We start from the raw sequence: 18,356 nt of genomic DNA, 5'->3' as shown, positions 1-18,356 counted from the left end.
TAAAATAAATAAATTTATTCAATAAAATAAAATCTGATACTGCCATAGAACAGAATCTTACCTTTTGTCATATGCGTTATTTCTGATACATATTTTCTCAAATACTCTTTAGTTAAGAGCAATTTTTAGCTAGATTTCTTTAAAGTCATAGAATTAAAAAGTCCAAAGCCATTTTCTAGGTTAATCCCAAAAACATTTTAAAGAGAGTCCTCTGGAACAGGAGTGACAAATACCTTATATATCAGAGGACACAACGAATTCACTGGTTGTGGCTTTTCTGAGGACTGGTGTAGAATCACTCTGAAATTTTCTCTAGGCTCAGCAGGAAAGAGTGGGATGACTGATGACTGATGTCTGTCACAGGCACTTGAAGGGAGCTAGCAGCATCAGAACTAGATATTTGCTGTCCATGTCCGATGACATTTTCCAGGAAGTTCCTGTACATACTATATAGTTATACGTAATACACAGTTACACCTGAAAATACCAGAATTTGCAAAACTAGAGCCTATGGACCAGAAAAGAGCTCACGAAGATATATAGCTTGACCTTCACTATATTTTCTGAACAAATCTAGGGTTAGTTGCCCACTGATACAAGTGCTTTGTGTAAAAATACCAGTTTCCAGCTACTCTTGAATTATAAGCTCAAATATCACTGGGGCAGTCACAAGTGGCTGTAGGTAAGAAGTAGCTGCCCGTCTTAGACAAGGCACTAGTGGCAGTCCCCAGTCAGCCACCTGACTCCTTTGCAGTACCTGCCTAGCCCCTACAGGCATTCAAGTCCAAGAACCTTGCTCTAGCCTACAGGCAAATCAGGCCTATCCCCTGCTTTTATAAAGTTTAACAGGAACAGAGTCAGGACCATTCATTTGCATACTGTCCACAGCTGCTTTCACACATAACAACAAGGTTGAGCAGCTAAGACACAGACCACAAGGCCCATAAAGCTGAAAATCTTTACTATCTGGTCCTTTACACAGAAAACATTTGCCAACTGCTGCTCTAGAGTCTTGATATCTGTGATTTGATAGAGATGCCTACACCACATATTAGTGAGGAAGCCGAGGCTAAATAAAGTAATAATGATGCAATGTGACTAACACGTACTAATGTTGAAACCGAGCGGGGCTGTATGGGGCTCCCAGGCATGGAGGTCTTTTTGTCCCCCATTTCTTATAGGCAAGACTCCAGCCTCCATGACCTTCTCTGAGTTCCAAAGGGCAGATGCAAACAGTTGCAAATCAAGGGAGGAGTAGCCGGGAAACCACCTGAGGCAAGACTAAAGGGACCAGAGAAGCTCATCAAGATTAGGAGACCACTGGAGACCCTGCACACACCCTAATCTCGTCAGCACCCCCACCCTTTTGAAACTCTGCAGAAGAAAGAAAAATGCAAGACTGTTACTGCCTTGATCCTTATTGCATACCCCTGACCACGAGCCCCGACTATAAGACCTCTCCCTATTCCCCAAGGAGGGGGCACACTTCTTGAGGAGCTAGCCTGCTGTGTTCCCCCCTTTGCCTGGCAAAGAATAAGCCACCCTTTCTTTCCCCTCCAAAACGGTCTCCGTATCTCATTTCGGCATTGGTGTACAGGGAGTCAAGACTTTGGCAGCAATGTCATGTGACTAATACCAGCATACAACATAATAAAGCAATTTAATGCTAAATTATTTGATAAGATCAATTTAACAAAAGAATATTGATATGAGAACTCAATATTTATATGTGTGATACCCCAAGGCTTGCAGGCTGCTTCATTCTAGAGGGTCCTAACGATAACAGATGTAGCAAGTAGCCCAAGAAAAAAGAATAGAGACATTTTAAGACGACTTTTCATATGTCCCTCTCTGGTCAAATCAACGACAACTTAACTTTAAAAACAAATGATTTTTAAACTACAAAGACAATGATTTTCAGGTAGTTTTTTTTTTTTTTTAATTTTACACTTTATTTATTTATTTATTTTTGGCTGTGTTGGGTCTTCGTTTCTGTGTGAGGGCTTTCTCTAGTTGCGGCGAGCGGGGGCCACTCTTCATCGCGGTGCGCGAGCCTCTCACCGTCGCGGCCTCTCCTGTTGCGGAGCACAGGCTCCAGACGCGCAGGCTCAGTAATTGTGGCTCACGGGCCCAGTTGCTCCGCGGCATGTGGGATCTTCCCAGACCAGGGCTCGAACCCGTGTCCCCTGCATTGGCAGGCAGATTCTCAACCACTGTGCCACCAGGGAAGCCCTTCAGGTAGTTTTAATGCCACCAAGTATGGACGTTCTAAAAAGGGATCATCTTTATAGGCTAACAGACTGGTTGACTACTTTCCCCTCTAAATCTCATCCTCACACTCTTCTCAATATGGCACCAATAAAGTCTTGAACAACAAACAGAGACAGTAATTGCAATCAGTGTTGCCTGATGTCTCCCATAAATCCAGCACCTTTGCAATGTGCTCATTAAAATAATGTTTTGTTGAAAGTTTGTTTCCTCCGTCAGCTGGCTAGGGAGGAGGGAAGCTGTACGTCTGATAAATTTTTTCTTGCATAAATACAGTGCTGCTCACTTTCTCAATAAAATCAACTTGTAATTACCTATAGCAACTGCAACTGATTACTGTTCCCCTATGTTATTTTGGAAACAAGCAGAGGCAATTGGCTCCTACTTGCCTTTGAACTTCAGTAACATTGAAACAATTTTAAGTATCTCAATGTGTTTGGTGCATTCCCAGCTCCCACTAACCAAACTACTAAAAAAGTGAAAGATGTGACAAAATACAAAAGAAGACTAAGTTTAAACATCAAGTTTAAAATGTCCAAAACTGCCCCCTCCAAGTTAACCAGTTTGATTTGTTTATACTAACTAGTTTTTGAGAAAAAATTAATTCCATTTAATAAAAGATAAATGCCATCAAATATTTTGTTTTCCATTCACAAAGCTGTATGCAAACAGTGTCTCATAGAAAACAAAGATAGAAGCCTGAGCATGAAAGAAGAGATGGCAGTTCCAATCAAGTAAAATATATCACTTGAAATTTTCTACCACATTTAACAGCATATACCATTAATAATGTATACCAATACTTTCCCTGATATGTAAATATATATTCGTCATCACCACGCATTAAAAAATAGCCCTATTTCCTATTCCCTATTCCCTTAGCCAAGTGCTAAAATTCTAAGACTCTGGACCTGTCAACTATTTTCTGTTTCCTTAACCCTATACCTAGAGGGGCTTAAATAGCAGGTCCCTTCCTATCCACGTCACAGATATTGAGGCAGGAGAAACCCAGAAGTTGCAGAGGGTCAGCTGGTGTACGGAGCCTAAGGATACTTTCTCTGTCCAGCACTGATCCGTGACATTCCAGCGCCTGGGACAAGAAATCATTTTTAAAAATGGAGACAGAGGGGCTTCCCTGGTGGCGCAGTGGTTGAGAATCTGCCTGCTAATGCAGGGGACACAGGTTCGAGCCCTGGTCTGGGAGGATCCCACATGCCGCGGAGCAACTAGGCCCGTGAGCCACAATTGCTGAGCCTGCGCGTCTGGAGCCTGTGCTCCGCAACAAGAGAGGCCACGATAATGAGAGGCCTGCACACCGCGATGAAGAGTGGCCCCCACTTGCCGCAACTAGAGAAAGCCCTCACACAGAAACGAAGACCCAACACAGCCAAAAATAAATAAATAAATAAATAAAAATTAAAAAAAAAAAATGGAGACAGAAAGTGAATGGGGAAGGTATGAGTTTGGGAAGACACATTCTAGAAGGGAAATGGTATGGTGGGTGTTTAGGAACATAACTGATTCTGAGTTGTAACAGTATTACATGAAGGACATGGATTTGCAAGTGAAGAGGCTGGAGAGGTGGCGAGAGGCCAGGACATGGCGAGTTTTGTGAATCATGGTAAGCAAGCTAGACTTATACTGAGGGCAGTGGCAGACACTGATAATGACTTTTTCATAGGGTCAGATCTGTTTTTCAGAATGATCCCCCGGGAAGGTAGATGCTTCTGTGCACAGACTTTGGATAATTGTCCTGGAGAGGTTTCCAAAGTCATGGCAAATGGCCTAAGCCAGAGAACATTTGGGAAACACTCCTGAAGGATTCTATCCCTTAGAAAGAAGGGTGGGTCAGGAAGAAGCCTTCCTGAAAGAGCTCTACCATTTAAAAACGCTTTCCTTCATTGGCTGGGAGGAACAAGCAGTCAAGCTGACTGCTAACACAGAGCATATTACTCAGCCACGGAGGAATGAACGGTCTGAAGAAATGGAGAATTCAGAAGTTGGAAGAAAAAAAAAAAAAACGCCTAATCAGTCTCAGCTCAGAATCTATAACAAGAAGCTGCTCTAACATGTCTCGAAACAAGCAATCAGGACAAACATAGTCCCCTGACACAGATAAATTATAAAATTAATTATAAGTTTTCTAGGATTTCAGGAGAAATACTGAAAAATCTGAAGCCTTTCAACATGATGTCTGTCTCTGTCAGCTTTCAGATAAAGCATTTGAAAAAAAAGTTTTTTTAAGATATAAATATTCACATACATAGGAGAACCTCATTATATCATGTTTCATGGACTTGGGGGAATAAAGGGAAAGTGAGAAAAGGAGAGAAAAACTGCTCTGGGGGCTCTTGGCTAAAGCTTTAAGACCATGACATTATTTGAAATAAAATACGAAATGAGGAGAGGAAGCAGAAAGACTTCTCAAATAATACATTCCCCGAACCAAAGCTTCGAACAATAGCGGTTGCAATCCTGTGGGCAACCTCAGGAAGGTACAGAGAGAGTCATGGAGCCTTAGAGGAAACCCTGATGTTGTAAACAGCATAGAAGGCCAGAATCAAACTGGATTAATCAAAAAAGAATAATGGTTTGTTAACCCAGCTTCAGGCAAAGCTTTATCCAGGGTTCAAAATACATGTCCAAGACCCAGTTTCTCTCCTTCCCAAAGCTCCTGAAAAAGAGAGTGGCCACAAAAGCTGGAGGTGGTCATTTGGGGACCACAAGAAGTTTGTTTCCCTCACGAAAAGAAAGCTACAGCTCAAAAAGAGCCAAAATATGAAGGGGAAGAAGTCTGAAACTGACCACACATTACTATCAAAATAAGGTGCACTTGAAGCCAGTGAGACTCAGTATTAAATAAAAGAATTCCTTATCTTTTTAAATTAAGCTTGTTTAGGTCAAGTATCTGCTATCTGCAATCAAAAGAATCCTAATACTAAACAGAGATCATAGTTGCAGAAATCAGAAGAGTTATTGGACAGTGGCCACAATGTAGTTGAACAGCACAAACTACTCAAGAACAAAAGATACCTACGGATTTTGGGCAAAAAAATACTTACTGATTTTGCATTCTACGCACATACAAAGAAGGATCAAGACACAAACCATGCCTTCAAAGAGCTTACAATTCTAATTCAAGTATGTGTAAAACTAATGCATGGCTTTAGAAGTCAAGAAATGGTTACTGTTGGGGAAAAGAATATGCTGGAAGGGAGCATTTCTGGGGTACTAATGTTTTCTTTATTGATCTGGGAGCTAGTGACACATATATGTTCGGTCTGTGACAATTCACCAAGCTACATGTTTATGTTTGTAATATTTCAATAATTTAAAAAAGAAAAACCTCAATAGACCAGTTGGAAGATAAAGTTAAGAAAACCTCTGAGAGTATATTAGAAAAATACAAAAAGATTAAAAATAAGAGAATAAGTAAGAAAATTAGAGGAAACAGTCCAGAAGTTTCGAGAACCAAACCATATGGATTCTAGAGAGAAGAGAAAACTGGAGAGAAAGAAACCATTAATACAGTGATTCAAGAAAATATCCCACATTGAAGGACATGAGTTTCCAGATGGAAAGGACCTACCAAATGCCACTATAATGGATGAAAAAAATATCACTGCAAACTTATAAAACATTAGGAAAAAAATCCAACCAAAAAAGTCACATAAAGGATAAACAAAAAAATCAGAGCTCTCAACATGAACACTGGAAGATAAAAGACACTGGTACAATGCCCTCAAAATTCTGAAGGAAAATTATTTCCTGTCAAGATTTCCATACCTAAAGTATCTACACATGTTAATGTAGAATAAAGATAATTTAAGACATTCAAGGTCTCAAAAATTTACCTTCTAAGCACCCTTTCTCAAGAAACCATTAGAGGATATGCTCCACCAAAATAAAGAAACAAATCAGGAAAGCGACGGACATGGGATGCAGGAATCTGAAAACTCCAACAGAGGAGACTGGATTATGATGAAGGGATAACACCAGAAGGAACACCTGGGCTGGTCTTTTCTGAAGAGCCACCTCAAACTTCACATCCCACTTCTAAAATTGTAGACTTTAAATATGTGCAGTTTATCGTATGTAAATTATACCCCAATAAAGTTATGGAGAGAGGGAAAAAAAGTTCAGGCATTCTTATTGGCCTAGCCTTCTCTTGACAATTAGGAGATGTCACCGCTAGGCTTCTTTTCTCACGGGCACTGGACACTGCCACTCTTTTCTGGTGAAAAGATATGGGACTCGATATAACCATCTCTCATCACCTCTGCTTCTTCTAACCTGGTCCACCATCTCTAGTCTGGATTACCCAATGGCCTCTTGCAGCTCCCCTGCTTCTACTGCTGCCTCCCTTCTGCTCCCAACTGCAACGGTTCTCCATCTCACTCCAAGTATAAGCCCAGTATTTGTATTACAGTAGCCTCTCCTTATCTGCGGTTTCACTTTCTGTGGTTTCAGTTACCCGCAGTCAACTGCAGTCTGAAAATATTAAATGGAAAGTTACAGAAATAAACAATTCATAAGTTTTTTAAGTTGCGCGCCGTCCTGAGCGGCATGATGAAATCGTGCACCGTCTGGCTCTGTCCTGCCTGGAAAGTCACTCACCCCTTTGTCCAGTGTAGCCTGCTTAGCAGCCCTCTAGTTGTCAGATCAACTGTCACAGTACCAAAGTGCTTGCGTTCCAGTAACCCTTATTTTACTTAGCAATGGCCCCGAAGCATAGGAGTAGCGATGCTGGCAATTCCAACATGCCAAAGAGAAGCTGTAAAGTTCTTCCTTTACGTGAAAAGGTGAAAGTTCTCGACTTTGTATGGAAAGAAAAAGAACTGTACGCTGAGGTTGCCAACATCTATGGTAAGAACAAATCTTCTACCTGTGAAATTGTGAAGAAGGAAAAAGAAATTCGCACTAGTTTTGCTGTTGCACCGCAAACTGCAAAAGTTACGGCGACAGTGCGTGATAAATGTTTAGTTCAGACAGGCAAGGTATTAAATTTGTACAATACGAAATTTTGAGACAGAGACCACAGTCACAGAATTTTTATTATAGTATGTTGTTATAACTGTTCTATTTTATTATTAGTTACTGTTGTTAATCCCTTACTGTGCCTAATTTATAAATTCAACTTCATCATGGGTATGTATGCATAGGAGAAAACATAGTCTACATGGGGTTCAGTACTATCCGCGGTTTCAGGCAGCCACTGGGGGTCTTGGAACGCATCCCCCGTGGATAAGGGGGGACTACTGTACAATATTAGAAGGCCCTATCTTTCGCCACGCCCCGCCCCTAGTCTTGCCTATCTGTCTTCACTTCTGTGACTTTTCTTTTTCTCTGCCTCTATTCTATTCACACTTGTTGCTTCTGAAACATCCCAAAGTCATGTTCCATCTCTGAGCCTTCAATATTCACTCACTCACTCCTTCCAGTCTTTGCTCCAATGTTACCCAACTAAAGGAATCTTGACTTTTTCCCATTTAAAACTGTAAACCTGCGCCTCACCCTTGTTATACAAGCTTACTTGTTTCTTTCCTGTCTCGCTTTGCTAAAACATAAGCTCCATGAGGGCAGGGATTTTTGTTCATTGCTGCATGCTCAGCATCTAGAAGAGTGCTTGGCAAACAGTAGATGCTTACTGTTAATTGAATAAATATCAATAATTGCACAGGGGTAAAAAAAATGCGACTTATCAAACAAGTTTTACTGAGCAGTGTAAGTGACTTCAAAAATAACAAAGATAAGGCATGACACACTGAAACAAACAAGATCAAATGAACTTTGGGACCATAGACAGGGCTGCTGGGAAACTAATAAAAACATTAAGAAGCATTTTTTTTTACTTATGAGTGCTCTAAAACTTCTAGTTGCAATTACACTCTAGCTTTTCATGGTCTCAAAGGCTGCTAAGAAATATAAAGCTACTCATTTCGAAATAGAGTTAAGAATTATGGAAACAAGTTTCCATCCTTCAGTGGATTCAACTTTTCCGGAGTCAGAGACATAAATGGGAATCCTAGAGTTCCAAGAAAATTATTGCAAAGTCCCTGCTTTCTAGCCTATTACATACTCAACAGGAGTCATGGGCCTCTTCTTCCTTTTCCTCCTTTGTCCTTCATGGGAAACCTGGGAAATTATACCAAGAATCTGCAATAGTTGGCACTAGTTAAAATTCTTAAGAATTGTGTTTTTTTTCTATGAAGACCGTATCACAGAAAACATTTCCTTCCAAACAAACAAAAATAGTAACCAACAGTAACTGTTTCGGTGATCCTTTTGAAGGGGTTCGAATCAAAGAACAAGGTGTAGGACTATATTAAACCATGGGTTGTTAATATCTTCCCTGCAAGATTTGTTTTTTTATATCTAGGAGGAACAAGCAATTGCCAGCAAAGCTAGAATAGGAAAATCAAATACTCTGCCTATTTACACATGGTTCCCTAAAGCCATTCCTGATTAAAAACTGTACTATTTCAATCCTCCTACTGGAGATAGCCATTAACTAGCACTGCTTGGGAAGTCAATGAATTTAGTATATAATTAATGATACATGTATCCTATACCAATTACTTCTCAATGACCTCTACTGGCAGAAATAAACCAAGGAGGGATGATTGGCTCATTATAAACCTACATGAAGATTTCACTGGGAAAAGGTATTGAGAGCAAAGTCCTGAAAGATCTTAAGCTTCAACTGAATTTAACTTCAGCAGGGAGTAATCACTTCTGTTTCTGGATACCCAGTGCATTTTACATGAACCTCTCCTGTGGCTGTAACACTCCCTTTTCACTAAGTAACCATGTGACGTTGGACAAATCACTCCCATTCTCCCCGCCTCAGTGTTTTCATCTGTAAAATGAGAGGCTGAACTAGTTGAGTTCAAAAGTCCCTTCCGGATCTGACACTTCATCATTTCATAATTATAACCACCAGAGCACACCTTACTTCACCTATCCTCTCAAGGCAAGAAGGGCACTTGATTCACCTTTGGGGTTTCCATACTGTCTAGAACAGCTACCTGAACCTCCCTTAGCAACTGTTCAACGAACATGTTCAAGGATGCAGAAAACAGTACAGTTGTCTGAAATTTCCATTCTCTTTGCCCCCTTTAGGCCCTTCCCAACCCCAATCATGATTTGAACTGAAATGGTTCCCTTCGAGCTCACCCTTACCATACCTCTGGCAGGATTCTAAAGAGGCCAGAGAATTAAACATAGCACTTGTCACCTGGAAGAAATGGCACCCAGAAAACGTTTCAAGGCACATGCTTTTTAAACCATCTGACCCAACATGACACACACAGCCAGAGACCTAGAGAGGTTCCCTTTCCTAGTCTAATGCATCCCGGTCATCTGAGAGGAGGAACGGAAAGCTACAGCAGATGTTGTGGGGAGAGGGCAGTGAGGTGCCAGGGAGAAGGGAGGGCATGAGGACCTGCAAACAAGAGCAAGTAGAACATTCCCGTAACCTTTCCAGAGGTAGACATTTTAAAAACCAAACTCCCACAGGTAACTATACTGCAGGGGTAGGAAATACCTGCTCATAAGGCATTTAGCCTTAGCTGTTAGGACTCTGAAACCAGAATGTCTGCATTCAAATCCTAGTTATGCTAATTCGTAGCTGTATAACCGTGGAAAAGTTCATCATCCTTCTGTGTCTCAGTTTCCTCATCTGTAAAATGAGGATAACAGTAGTACTTCGTTCATAGGGTTGTTGTAAAAATAAAATGGGTTAATACATGTAAAATGCTTCTACCAGTGCCTGGCACATAGTAGGTGCTCAATAAATGAGAGCTCCCAGTATTGCTATTATTATGGGATAGAGTTCTGGGAACCTCGGGGGTTAAGAGAACAAAGGAATTACCCAGCTCCTACAGATTCAAATTCTGCAGTTCCCTCACCTAGGTGATAACCGCAAAGATAAAGCTTTATGTATTTATGTATATTTGTATACTTTATCAATCTTAACTACTCCCGACCACAGAAACTATTCACTAAAAATTTTCATTCCTTTCTGCAAGATATTCCAGGTTTCAAAAACTATTTGATCACCCACGCTCTGGAAGTACAATAGGACTATTAAACAGAAGGGCTGAAAGTCTGTGGGAGCACAAAGACATCTTTGTAGCTGTTTGAGCTATCACATACCACCACCTCGGTTTCAGAGAGTTGCCTCCTTAAAAAAGAAACTAACAAACTCCATTGTTCGTTCACATCAGAGTTCTTGGATGTGATAGTTCTTAAATCCCTGGCAAGGCCTTATTAAAGATCAGAGGATCACGGTTCTTTCCATTAGGACAGCATCAAATCCCCTTCAAGCAATTTTCTTGGGTCAGCATCATTATTTGAGATGCCAGGGAAACTGGTGAAATTTCTAACCGCTAAACTAGTTCCTTGTTTCCGGCCGAAGACATAAGGTAAATTTAGAAAACATTTTTGAGACTGGGAAATGGTAAGATATTTAGAGAGAGCCAGGAGAGTTTTTGAGACTGGGAAATGGTAAGATATTTAGAGAGAGCCAGGAGAGTTTCTTATTTAAAATCCCTTTTCCAAAATAGTCGTTTTAGTAAATAAGAGTCAAATAACAACAAAATCCAACTAAAAACTAGCTTTCAGAAAACAATGACCCTTAAAAGTTCCAGTTGATTCCCTGATGGGATATCTATTGGGTTGGCCAAAAAGATCGTTCGGGTCTTTCCACAAGATGTTACGGAAAAACCCAAACGAACTTTTTGGCCAACCCAACAGAACTCTGCTTTTCCAAGCACCTTTTAATAAACAGGAAGAGATTAAACAGGCAAAAGAGCCAATATTACCTCTTGTACTCCTTTGCCAAATGATCAGGCAGAGAAAGTCAGCAACGGTCACTCTGTCTTTGATATGTTCACCTACCTTTTTTATAACCCTATTCTGAAAAGCAATGGGGACCTTAAACACACACAACCTGAGCAAGCAAAGAAGGAAAATTTGGGCAGACCATAAAAAAGGTAGCCTGTGATCTCTGTTCCAAGGGCACCAGATTTCAGAAACTGCAAGAACGAGTTGGCCACAGCAACCCTCTCAGGTCTAAAACTGCAGAACTGAGGTGGGGCTGGAGAGTTTCCTGAAAATAGAGGCCTGTCGGCTTATAAAACCCACCTCAGCTGCTTCTGGAGAGTAAGGGCAGTAGTGAAAACTGCAGGAAGCTAAGAACAAGTCTACATTTGACAAATCACTCCCTTCAAGACAGTGATGTCGACCGTAATAAAATATTTTGGCAAGGCTGGAAATGTACACCTGTGGGAATCTGGAAGGATTTGACAGATTTTTGTTTTCCCGGCCCTTTATCAGCAAGTTAATTATAGCAACGGTACGATCCATCCTGAGCTTTACAGAAAGGCAGTTGGCTGTGTGAAACCAAGATGCTGCTCTCCTGGGCTTGGGAAAGACAACGACAGTAGTGCTTATGCATGAAAATATGCTATCTGAGCACAGTATAACGATGAGCCAGACAGCACAGCTGGATGAGAAAGAGGCATATTCTGTAGATATATGGGCGTGGCAAACCTTAGAAGGACACTCAACACCTACGTACACAAACACACACACACACGACCACATATATCTCCAGAGCCTGTGCAACTCTGGTCATGTTACGTTCGGGGCTGCTTCTTCACAGAGCAGACTGTACCTTCACAGCTATAACTGTACACTGCCACCGCTGACCTGTCCACCAGATTTTCATCGTGATGCCAGCTCACGGCCATCTTCCCCATGCCAAAATACGGTTCCTCTTTCAGGTATGGCATTTTCGCGGGATCCATGAAATTCAACAAAGTTACGTTGTAGGCTGCTCGGTTCTTCATGTCTATCTCATCTTGTCCGTCAAAGGATGACCCCATGCCAACCCTGGGGAAATCCGGACCTATACACACTGGCACGGCATCGATATTGGCTTTCTCCTTAGCAGCAAGTTCTTCCAAAGCCTGGATGGTCTCTACCTGCAGGTAGTCGTTGAGCTTGAGGAAGGTTTGACAGGCGGCAGCTACTTCGGCCTCGTGGTACTTTGCGTCAGAGCCTTTCACTGGCCAGGGCACCGTAAAGAGCCTGGTGTTCAGGTACTTGTAGGTGCAGCCAGGGTTACCAATGAGGATGCGAGAGACTGGAGTGAGCAAATCTTTGCCTTGGATCCTCACCAGGTCCCGAAATAAGCAGCCATGCTTGTGCAGCGTGAGAAAGGCTTCTTGAACCTCTTTATGGAGCTCCTCGGGGACGCTGGCGGCTTCTCGGAGAATTAGTTTAGGATATTTCAGCTGCCACTAAAACAAAAGTGAAGCAAAATATGCATTTATGGATAGCTATAATTTTACTAATTCCGAAAGTATGTGTTTCTTTGTAAGCTTTAGGAGAAAAAAGGACTGTCGGGGGGTATTTCTAAACAGGATTCATACCTCTCTAGCCTAAAATAGAAAACTAAATAAAACAAATGTCATCAACTCTCCAGCCAGGAGTTTTCAGTCCAAGCTCGAACAATTGCAAACAATTATAAACAAAATGATAATAATTTGGTCTTTGTGGTCTCCCCAGCTCCCGCTATGACCACTTCTCCCCAACCTCAACCTGTCTTCCAGCCTTTGGTCCTCCAAAAAAACACAACATTATTCATTAACTGCTTGATACCTATTTTTTAAGTGCTTACTGAGTGCTGTGTACTCTTCGAAATGATTTATACACACCAACTCATTTACTTCTTACAACTTTATGTGGCGGTACTATTATTATCTCTAGTTCATAGATGAGAATACTGAAGCAGAGAGACATTCTAAAAACTTGCCCAAAGTCACACATAGCTGAGAAATAGGAGAGCTGGAATTTGAAGCCCCGGGGCCCCAGAGTCGAGCTCCAGAGCATGAGTTCTTAACCACAAGATTGCATGGCCTCTCAGTAAATGACGAACTGGTTTCTGCTTCAACGCTTCCACTGAAAGAGAAATCACTTCACTTTGCGAGTTAGACACTGAGTCCCATGAACACAACAGCCGTGATAATTTTGTTCCCAGCTATAATACTAGTGCCCAGAATGTACTTCGTAAATGCTGGATGGATGAATGAATGAATGAATGAGGTATTCCACTGCAATTTAGAAAGTTGTAATAATTCTACTGGTGTCACTGGAGGAGAGTACTATAAGATAATGCCCTCCTCTAATACAGAAATACAGGGATTTACTGATGCAGTTTAGGACTTCATTAACTTTTCAGCTACCACTTCTGGCTCTAACATGTGAATTGGCATCAAGCCAGAGTTCCCTGATTCTACACAGTGAAACTGAGTTTTTTTAAAACCAAAGCACAGGATTTCACATTTACCCCTATAAAGTGTAATCTGACTGGTACCTTTTTAGTATTGTGCTGCCTACCATTTTTGACACTTTTCTTCTATATCTTCATTCAGTAATCGTTCATATGATAAACAGGGCAAGACCATTATTCTTCTATACATTTTTTTTTCATTCAACTATGTCTATAGAGCACCTACCAAACACTAGACAGAGATAAGGTTCCTGTCCTCACAGAGCTTTCTACCAAATCAGGTAAATAAAGAAAAGTAATCCCAAGTTGTGTTAAGTACTGGGACAGAAACAAACCAGTGGGAAATCTGTCATTAGAGTAGGAAACTCTCACTTGGAGCTGGCGTTTAGGCTGAGCTCTTCAGGAAAAGAAGGCACCAGCCACATGATGAACTAGAGAAAGACCTTCCAATAAAAGGGACCAAAAAATACAAAGGCACTGAGGATGGAGACCAGCCTATTCTAGAGACAAAAAGAAGACCAGTTTTACCAGAGCAAAAGAACCAAAGGCAGAGTGACATGCAATGAGGATGAAGAAGAAGGCAGAGCTGGATCACACAGAGCCTGGGAGGTCAAAGTAAGGAATCTGGATTTGACCCCAGATTCAGTGCAATGGAGGACTTCAAAGGGCAAAGAGCAATTTGATTTACATTTTATAAAAATCACTCAGTTAAAATATTGGGCATGGATTGGAAAGAGGCAAATGTCAAAGTGGAAAACTCTATCAGCTGCTATTACAACCATCCAGGAGAAAAGTGATGATGGTCTGAAATAGAAACAGAAATAAACAGACAGCTAAAATACGTATTTTATAGGCAGAGCAAATAGACACATTATGAATTAGATGTGAGGGATGATGAAGGGAAAGAAATTACAGATGACTTCCAGATTTCTGGACTTAATAACTGAATAAGCAATTTACTATTTTTTTAATTAACTTATTTTATTTACTATTTTTTATTTTTGGTTGCACTGGGTCTTTCTTGCTGTGCACGGGCTTTCTCTAGTTGTGGCAAGCGGGGGCTACTCTTTGTTGCGGTGCGAGGGCTTCTCATTGTGGTGGCTCCTCTTGTTGTGGAGCATGGGCTCTAGGAGCACGGGCTTCAGTAGTTGTGGCACTCGGGCTCAATAGTTGTGGTGCACGGGCTTAGTTGGTCCACAGCATGTGGGATCTTCCCGGACCAGGGCTCGAACCTGTGTCCCCTGCATTGGCAGGTGGGTTCTTAACCACTGTGTCACCAGGGAAGCCCTACTATTTTTTAAAATAAGAAAGACTGGGGCAAAACAAAACAGGGAGAAGAACAGGAAGGAATGAGGAGCTCCATTTTGAAGCTGTAGCCATTAAGATGGCAATGAAATCTTCAGATGGAGATGAGGAGGCAACTGGATAGATTCATCTGGAGCCCAGAGGAGACAGTGGGGCTAGGGAAATCAAGGTGGGAGCTGTCAGCACAGCACACAGTTGATATTTAAGACCTGGGAATGGCTGAGATCTCCTAGGGGAACAGCACAAGCACAGAAGCGAACCCAAAGCCATTTTCTGAGTCACGGAGGAAGGCTCAACAGAGGAAACCTTTGAGGTAGAAAACCAGGAAAGTGTATTATCGCAGAAGCCAATGGAGAGGAGCACCTCAAGAAAGATGGAGGAGTCAACTATGTCAGCTGCCCCTGAGAAGCCAAGTGAGATGGGGACAGAAATTATCCACTAGATTGGGCAGCACGGAAATCACTGATGACAATGACAAGGACAACTTCAGCTAAGTGAGGGGGATGAGAGTCGGATGGTAGTCAGCTGATGATGGAACGAAAGAGGAGGCGGTGGAGATGGCATTTATATGTCTGTTGGCATGGTTTTGCTATGAAAGGGAAGAGAAAAATGGAGCTGTTGATGCAAGGGAACGCTAGACCAAGGGACGATCTTTAACAATGGAAGAGGGAAGGATACTCTAGGGTTTGCCAGCATACTCATGGGAATGATACCAGAAGAAGAGGTTGATGGTACAGAAGAGACGGTGATTAACTACAGGAGCGAAGTCCTTGAGTGTCTCGAGCAGGGGGATAACTATTTGAGGCTGGAAATTCAGGGAAGGTTTCTTTGGGAAAGTGACCAAGAGGATGCGAAGGACCTGCCAGGTATGGAGTTGCGGGGGAAAGCCTGCCTTGAAGATGAATTACTGAACTGCTGGGCCCTTGAGGCCGATAGGAAAAGAAGCAGATGTGGTCAGAGGTGAGAGGGACATGAGTTATCAGTGAAAAAAAATTTTTTTGAATACTTTCCCATGTCATTATTATTGTTTTATTTTTAGAGTGTTGTTTTTAATGTTAAGGTATTTACATGTGATACTCATATGGTTATGTGAATTTCCCAGGTCCTTAGAGTTATAATTCCCCTGTATTAAATATATCTTCGCTAGTCTCCAGGCCCAGTCTGTACTGAACAATAGCAGCAAGAGTGTATGTATATGTGTCTGTATTATTTCCAGGCTTCTTCCTCTCTCAGTCCCAGAGGGAGTGTGTTTCAAAACCAAGTTCTTGGGAATTATCTTACTTTTCTTTAATATTTCATACTAAGGATTATTTAAAGAACACTGGAGTTGTTAAGAAAGTACAGAGAAATTTCCTTTTAATCACTGCTGCTAGTTAGATGTGCCTTCAAGTATACTGAGGCCTCAGGGACCTGCTCCGAGAATCGCCAGTTTAGCGACAAAATTAGAGTTACTGCTCGTGGCTCCAGAATGCTCTGTCTCTTGCTACTAGATTACATTGCACTCTTCATGAGTTGTGAAAACAGAAAGTATATTTCTGTCTCTGTTGTTCTACTGGGATGAAAGAGGTATAGAAACCAGAAATCCTAAATGGATCCCTGGTGGTCTCAGTGACAGTTGATAGTGGTGCCACCTAACTCTGCTTTTTGTCACTTTATGATCACACACCTCACACAGGCACTCTGAGAAGCAGGGCAGTCCTACTATGCTTTCCTAGTAAAGTCATTTTCCCACATTCAGACTTGACTAATTCATTTCTCTTCTTTGTACTTCCTCAAACTTACTGCATCCTTTCTACTATTTCTTGCATTCTGGATCAGGCAGAATAGGCTAGACAATGCTGTAGTAGCAACCCTCAAATCTCAGTGGCTTCACCCAACAATATTTCTTGTTCACTTCACATATTATTTGTGGGTTGGCAGAGAGTCACTACCCATTAAAGTAGTAACGCAGGGGTCCAAGCAGCCACCAGATGGTTACAATGCAAACGGAAAAAGAGTGTGCTGGAGGGCCTGGCAATGGCAATGAAAAACTCCAGGCTAGAAGTGACGGCTATCATTTCTCACTGGACAGAAACAGTCACGTGTTTCATCCAATATGAGAGGGCCCAGAACTGTAATTCTACTTTGGGACCCAAAAGCTGGGTGATGGGGGAGGAATGGAGAACCATTTGGCAAACAGCCCTAATGATCGGCACACATTCTTAGCTAGTGATTCGTTTTATATTTTCACTTAAGTGTCCCTCCTTCACCCCTGCGAGACCCCCTGAAACTCAGTCATCTACCTATTATCAAATTTACAATCTTATCTGAACTTAAATCTGCTTTCTCCTTCCAGCCTATTCCAGTATAGGAAGGATCTTTTCTCCCGTCCAAATGTTTTTGATCATATACTCCCGCCAGTAACAAATTTTGAGCATATACAGTAGTGCCCAAATCTTTAGCAATTGGCTCTCTGGGGAAAAAAAAAAAATCAGCCTTGATTTTTAGTGTTTCCTGATTTCTTTGATGTAAATATATAGATTTATATCAACAGAAAAAATCACACATAAATTGAGAAGGCTCTCAATTAAATACAGAAAAAAAAAACTTAACTGCACCAGGTCAGAAAAAACACAAATTCATATTTTATTTGTATTATATTACATTTAGTTTAGTTTTACCTATCAAGTTTGCAAAAAACAAAATTTTATCATGGTAATACACATTGTTGCTGAGAACAAAATCAAATACTCTGATAGTCTGCAATTAGGAAGGCAAATTATTACAACCTTGCTTAAGGCCAATTGGACAAGATCTATCAGAACCTAAACATGTTCATATCTTTTCATCTAGTTATTCTACTTCCAAGAATTTGTCATAGGGAAATAATTAGAGAAATGTACCAAGACTATAAGGATATTCACCATACTGTTATCTATAATAATTAAAAACTGAAAACCACCAAAATGCCCAAAGAGAGGAAAATGGTACATTCATGTGATGAAATACTAACATAACATATTTTAGAAGAATTTTTATATGTTTTATGAAAAACGTTAAGTAACAAAATACTGCTATACAAGAAATCAGTAACAAGATACTTAGACAATAGGGTCGTAGTTTCATAAAAAGAAAAAAAAAAAGTATATATGTAAATACTCATAGAAAAGAAGATTTGGAAAAAAAATACTGCCAAAAGTTTCTGGTGGTTATCTCTGGGTAATGCACTTGGGTGTAATTTTAGTTTTCTTCTTTAGACATCTGTATAATTTTCAAATTTTCCAAAATAAATGTAGAATACTTTTTAAATCAGAAAAGATGTTACATTAGAAAATTCTTAATTTCACGACATCTCTCGTATGTGCCAAGAGATTCTTTCTGATGACTCTAAATTTTAAAAAATGTTCAAGATAACTTCTGCTACTGTCTAAATGTGACTTGGAATGTTGCTCAATGCTCTAGGAAATTTTGATTTTACCACAGGGAACACCAATAACAATAACTG

At 40.8% G+C, this 18,356-nt stretch overlaps 1 protein-coding gene across 2 annotated transcripts in view; it reads right to left on the bottom strand.

The window, feature by feature from the left end:
- Positions 1-18,356, bottom strand: part of FTO (FTO alpha-ketoglutarate dependent dioxygenase) — a 364,377-nt gene that overhangs the window by 239,472 nt on the left and 106,549 nt on the right. For both annotated transcript variants that reach the window (XM_036834210.1, XM_036834211.1), the window contains exon 3: positions 11,948-12,575. In XM_036834210.1, the coding sequence (XP_036690105.1) occupies positions 11,948-12,575 (628 nt within the window). The remainder of the gene's footprint in view (positions 1-11,947; positions 12,576-18,356) is intronic.

This window comes from Balaenoptera musculus, chromosome 19, assembly GCF_009873245.2.
Source record: "Balaenoptera musculus isolate JJ_BM4_2016_0621 chromosome 19, mBalMus1.pri.v3, whole genome shotgun sequence".
Classification (NCBI taxonomy): Eukaryota; Metazoa; Chordata; class Mammalia; order Artiodactyla; family Balaenopteridae; genus Balaenoptera; species Balaenoptera musculus.
This window is presented reverse-complemented; position numbering and strand designations above follow the sequence as displayed.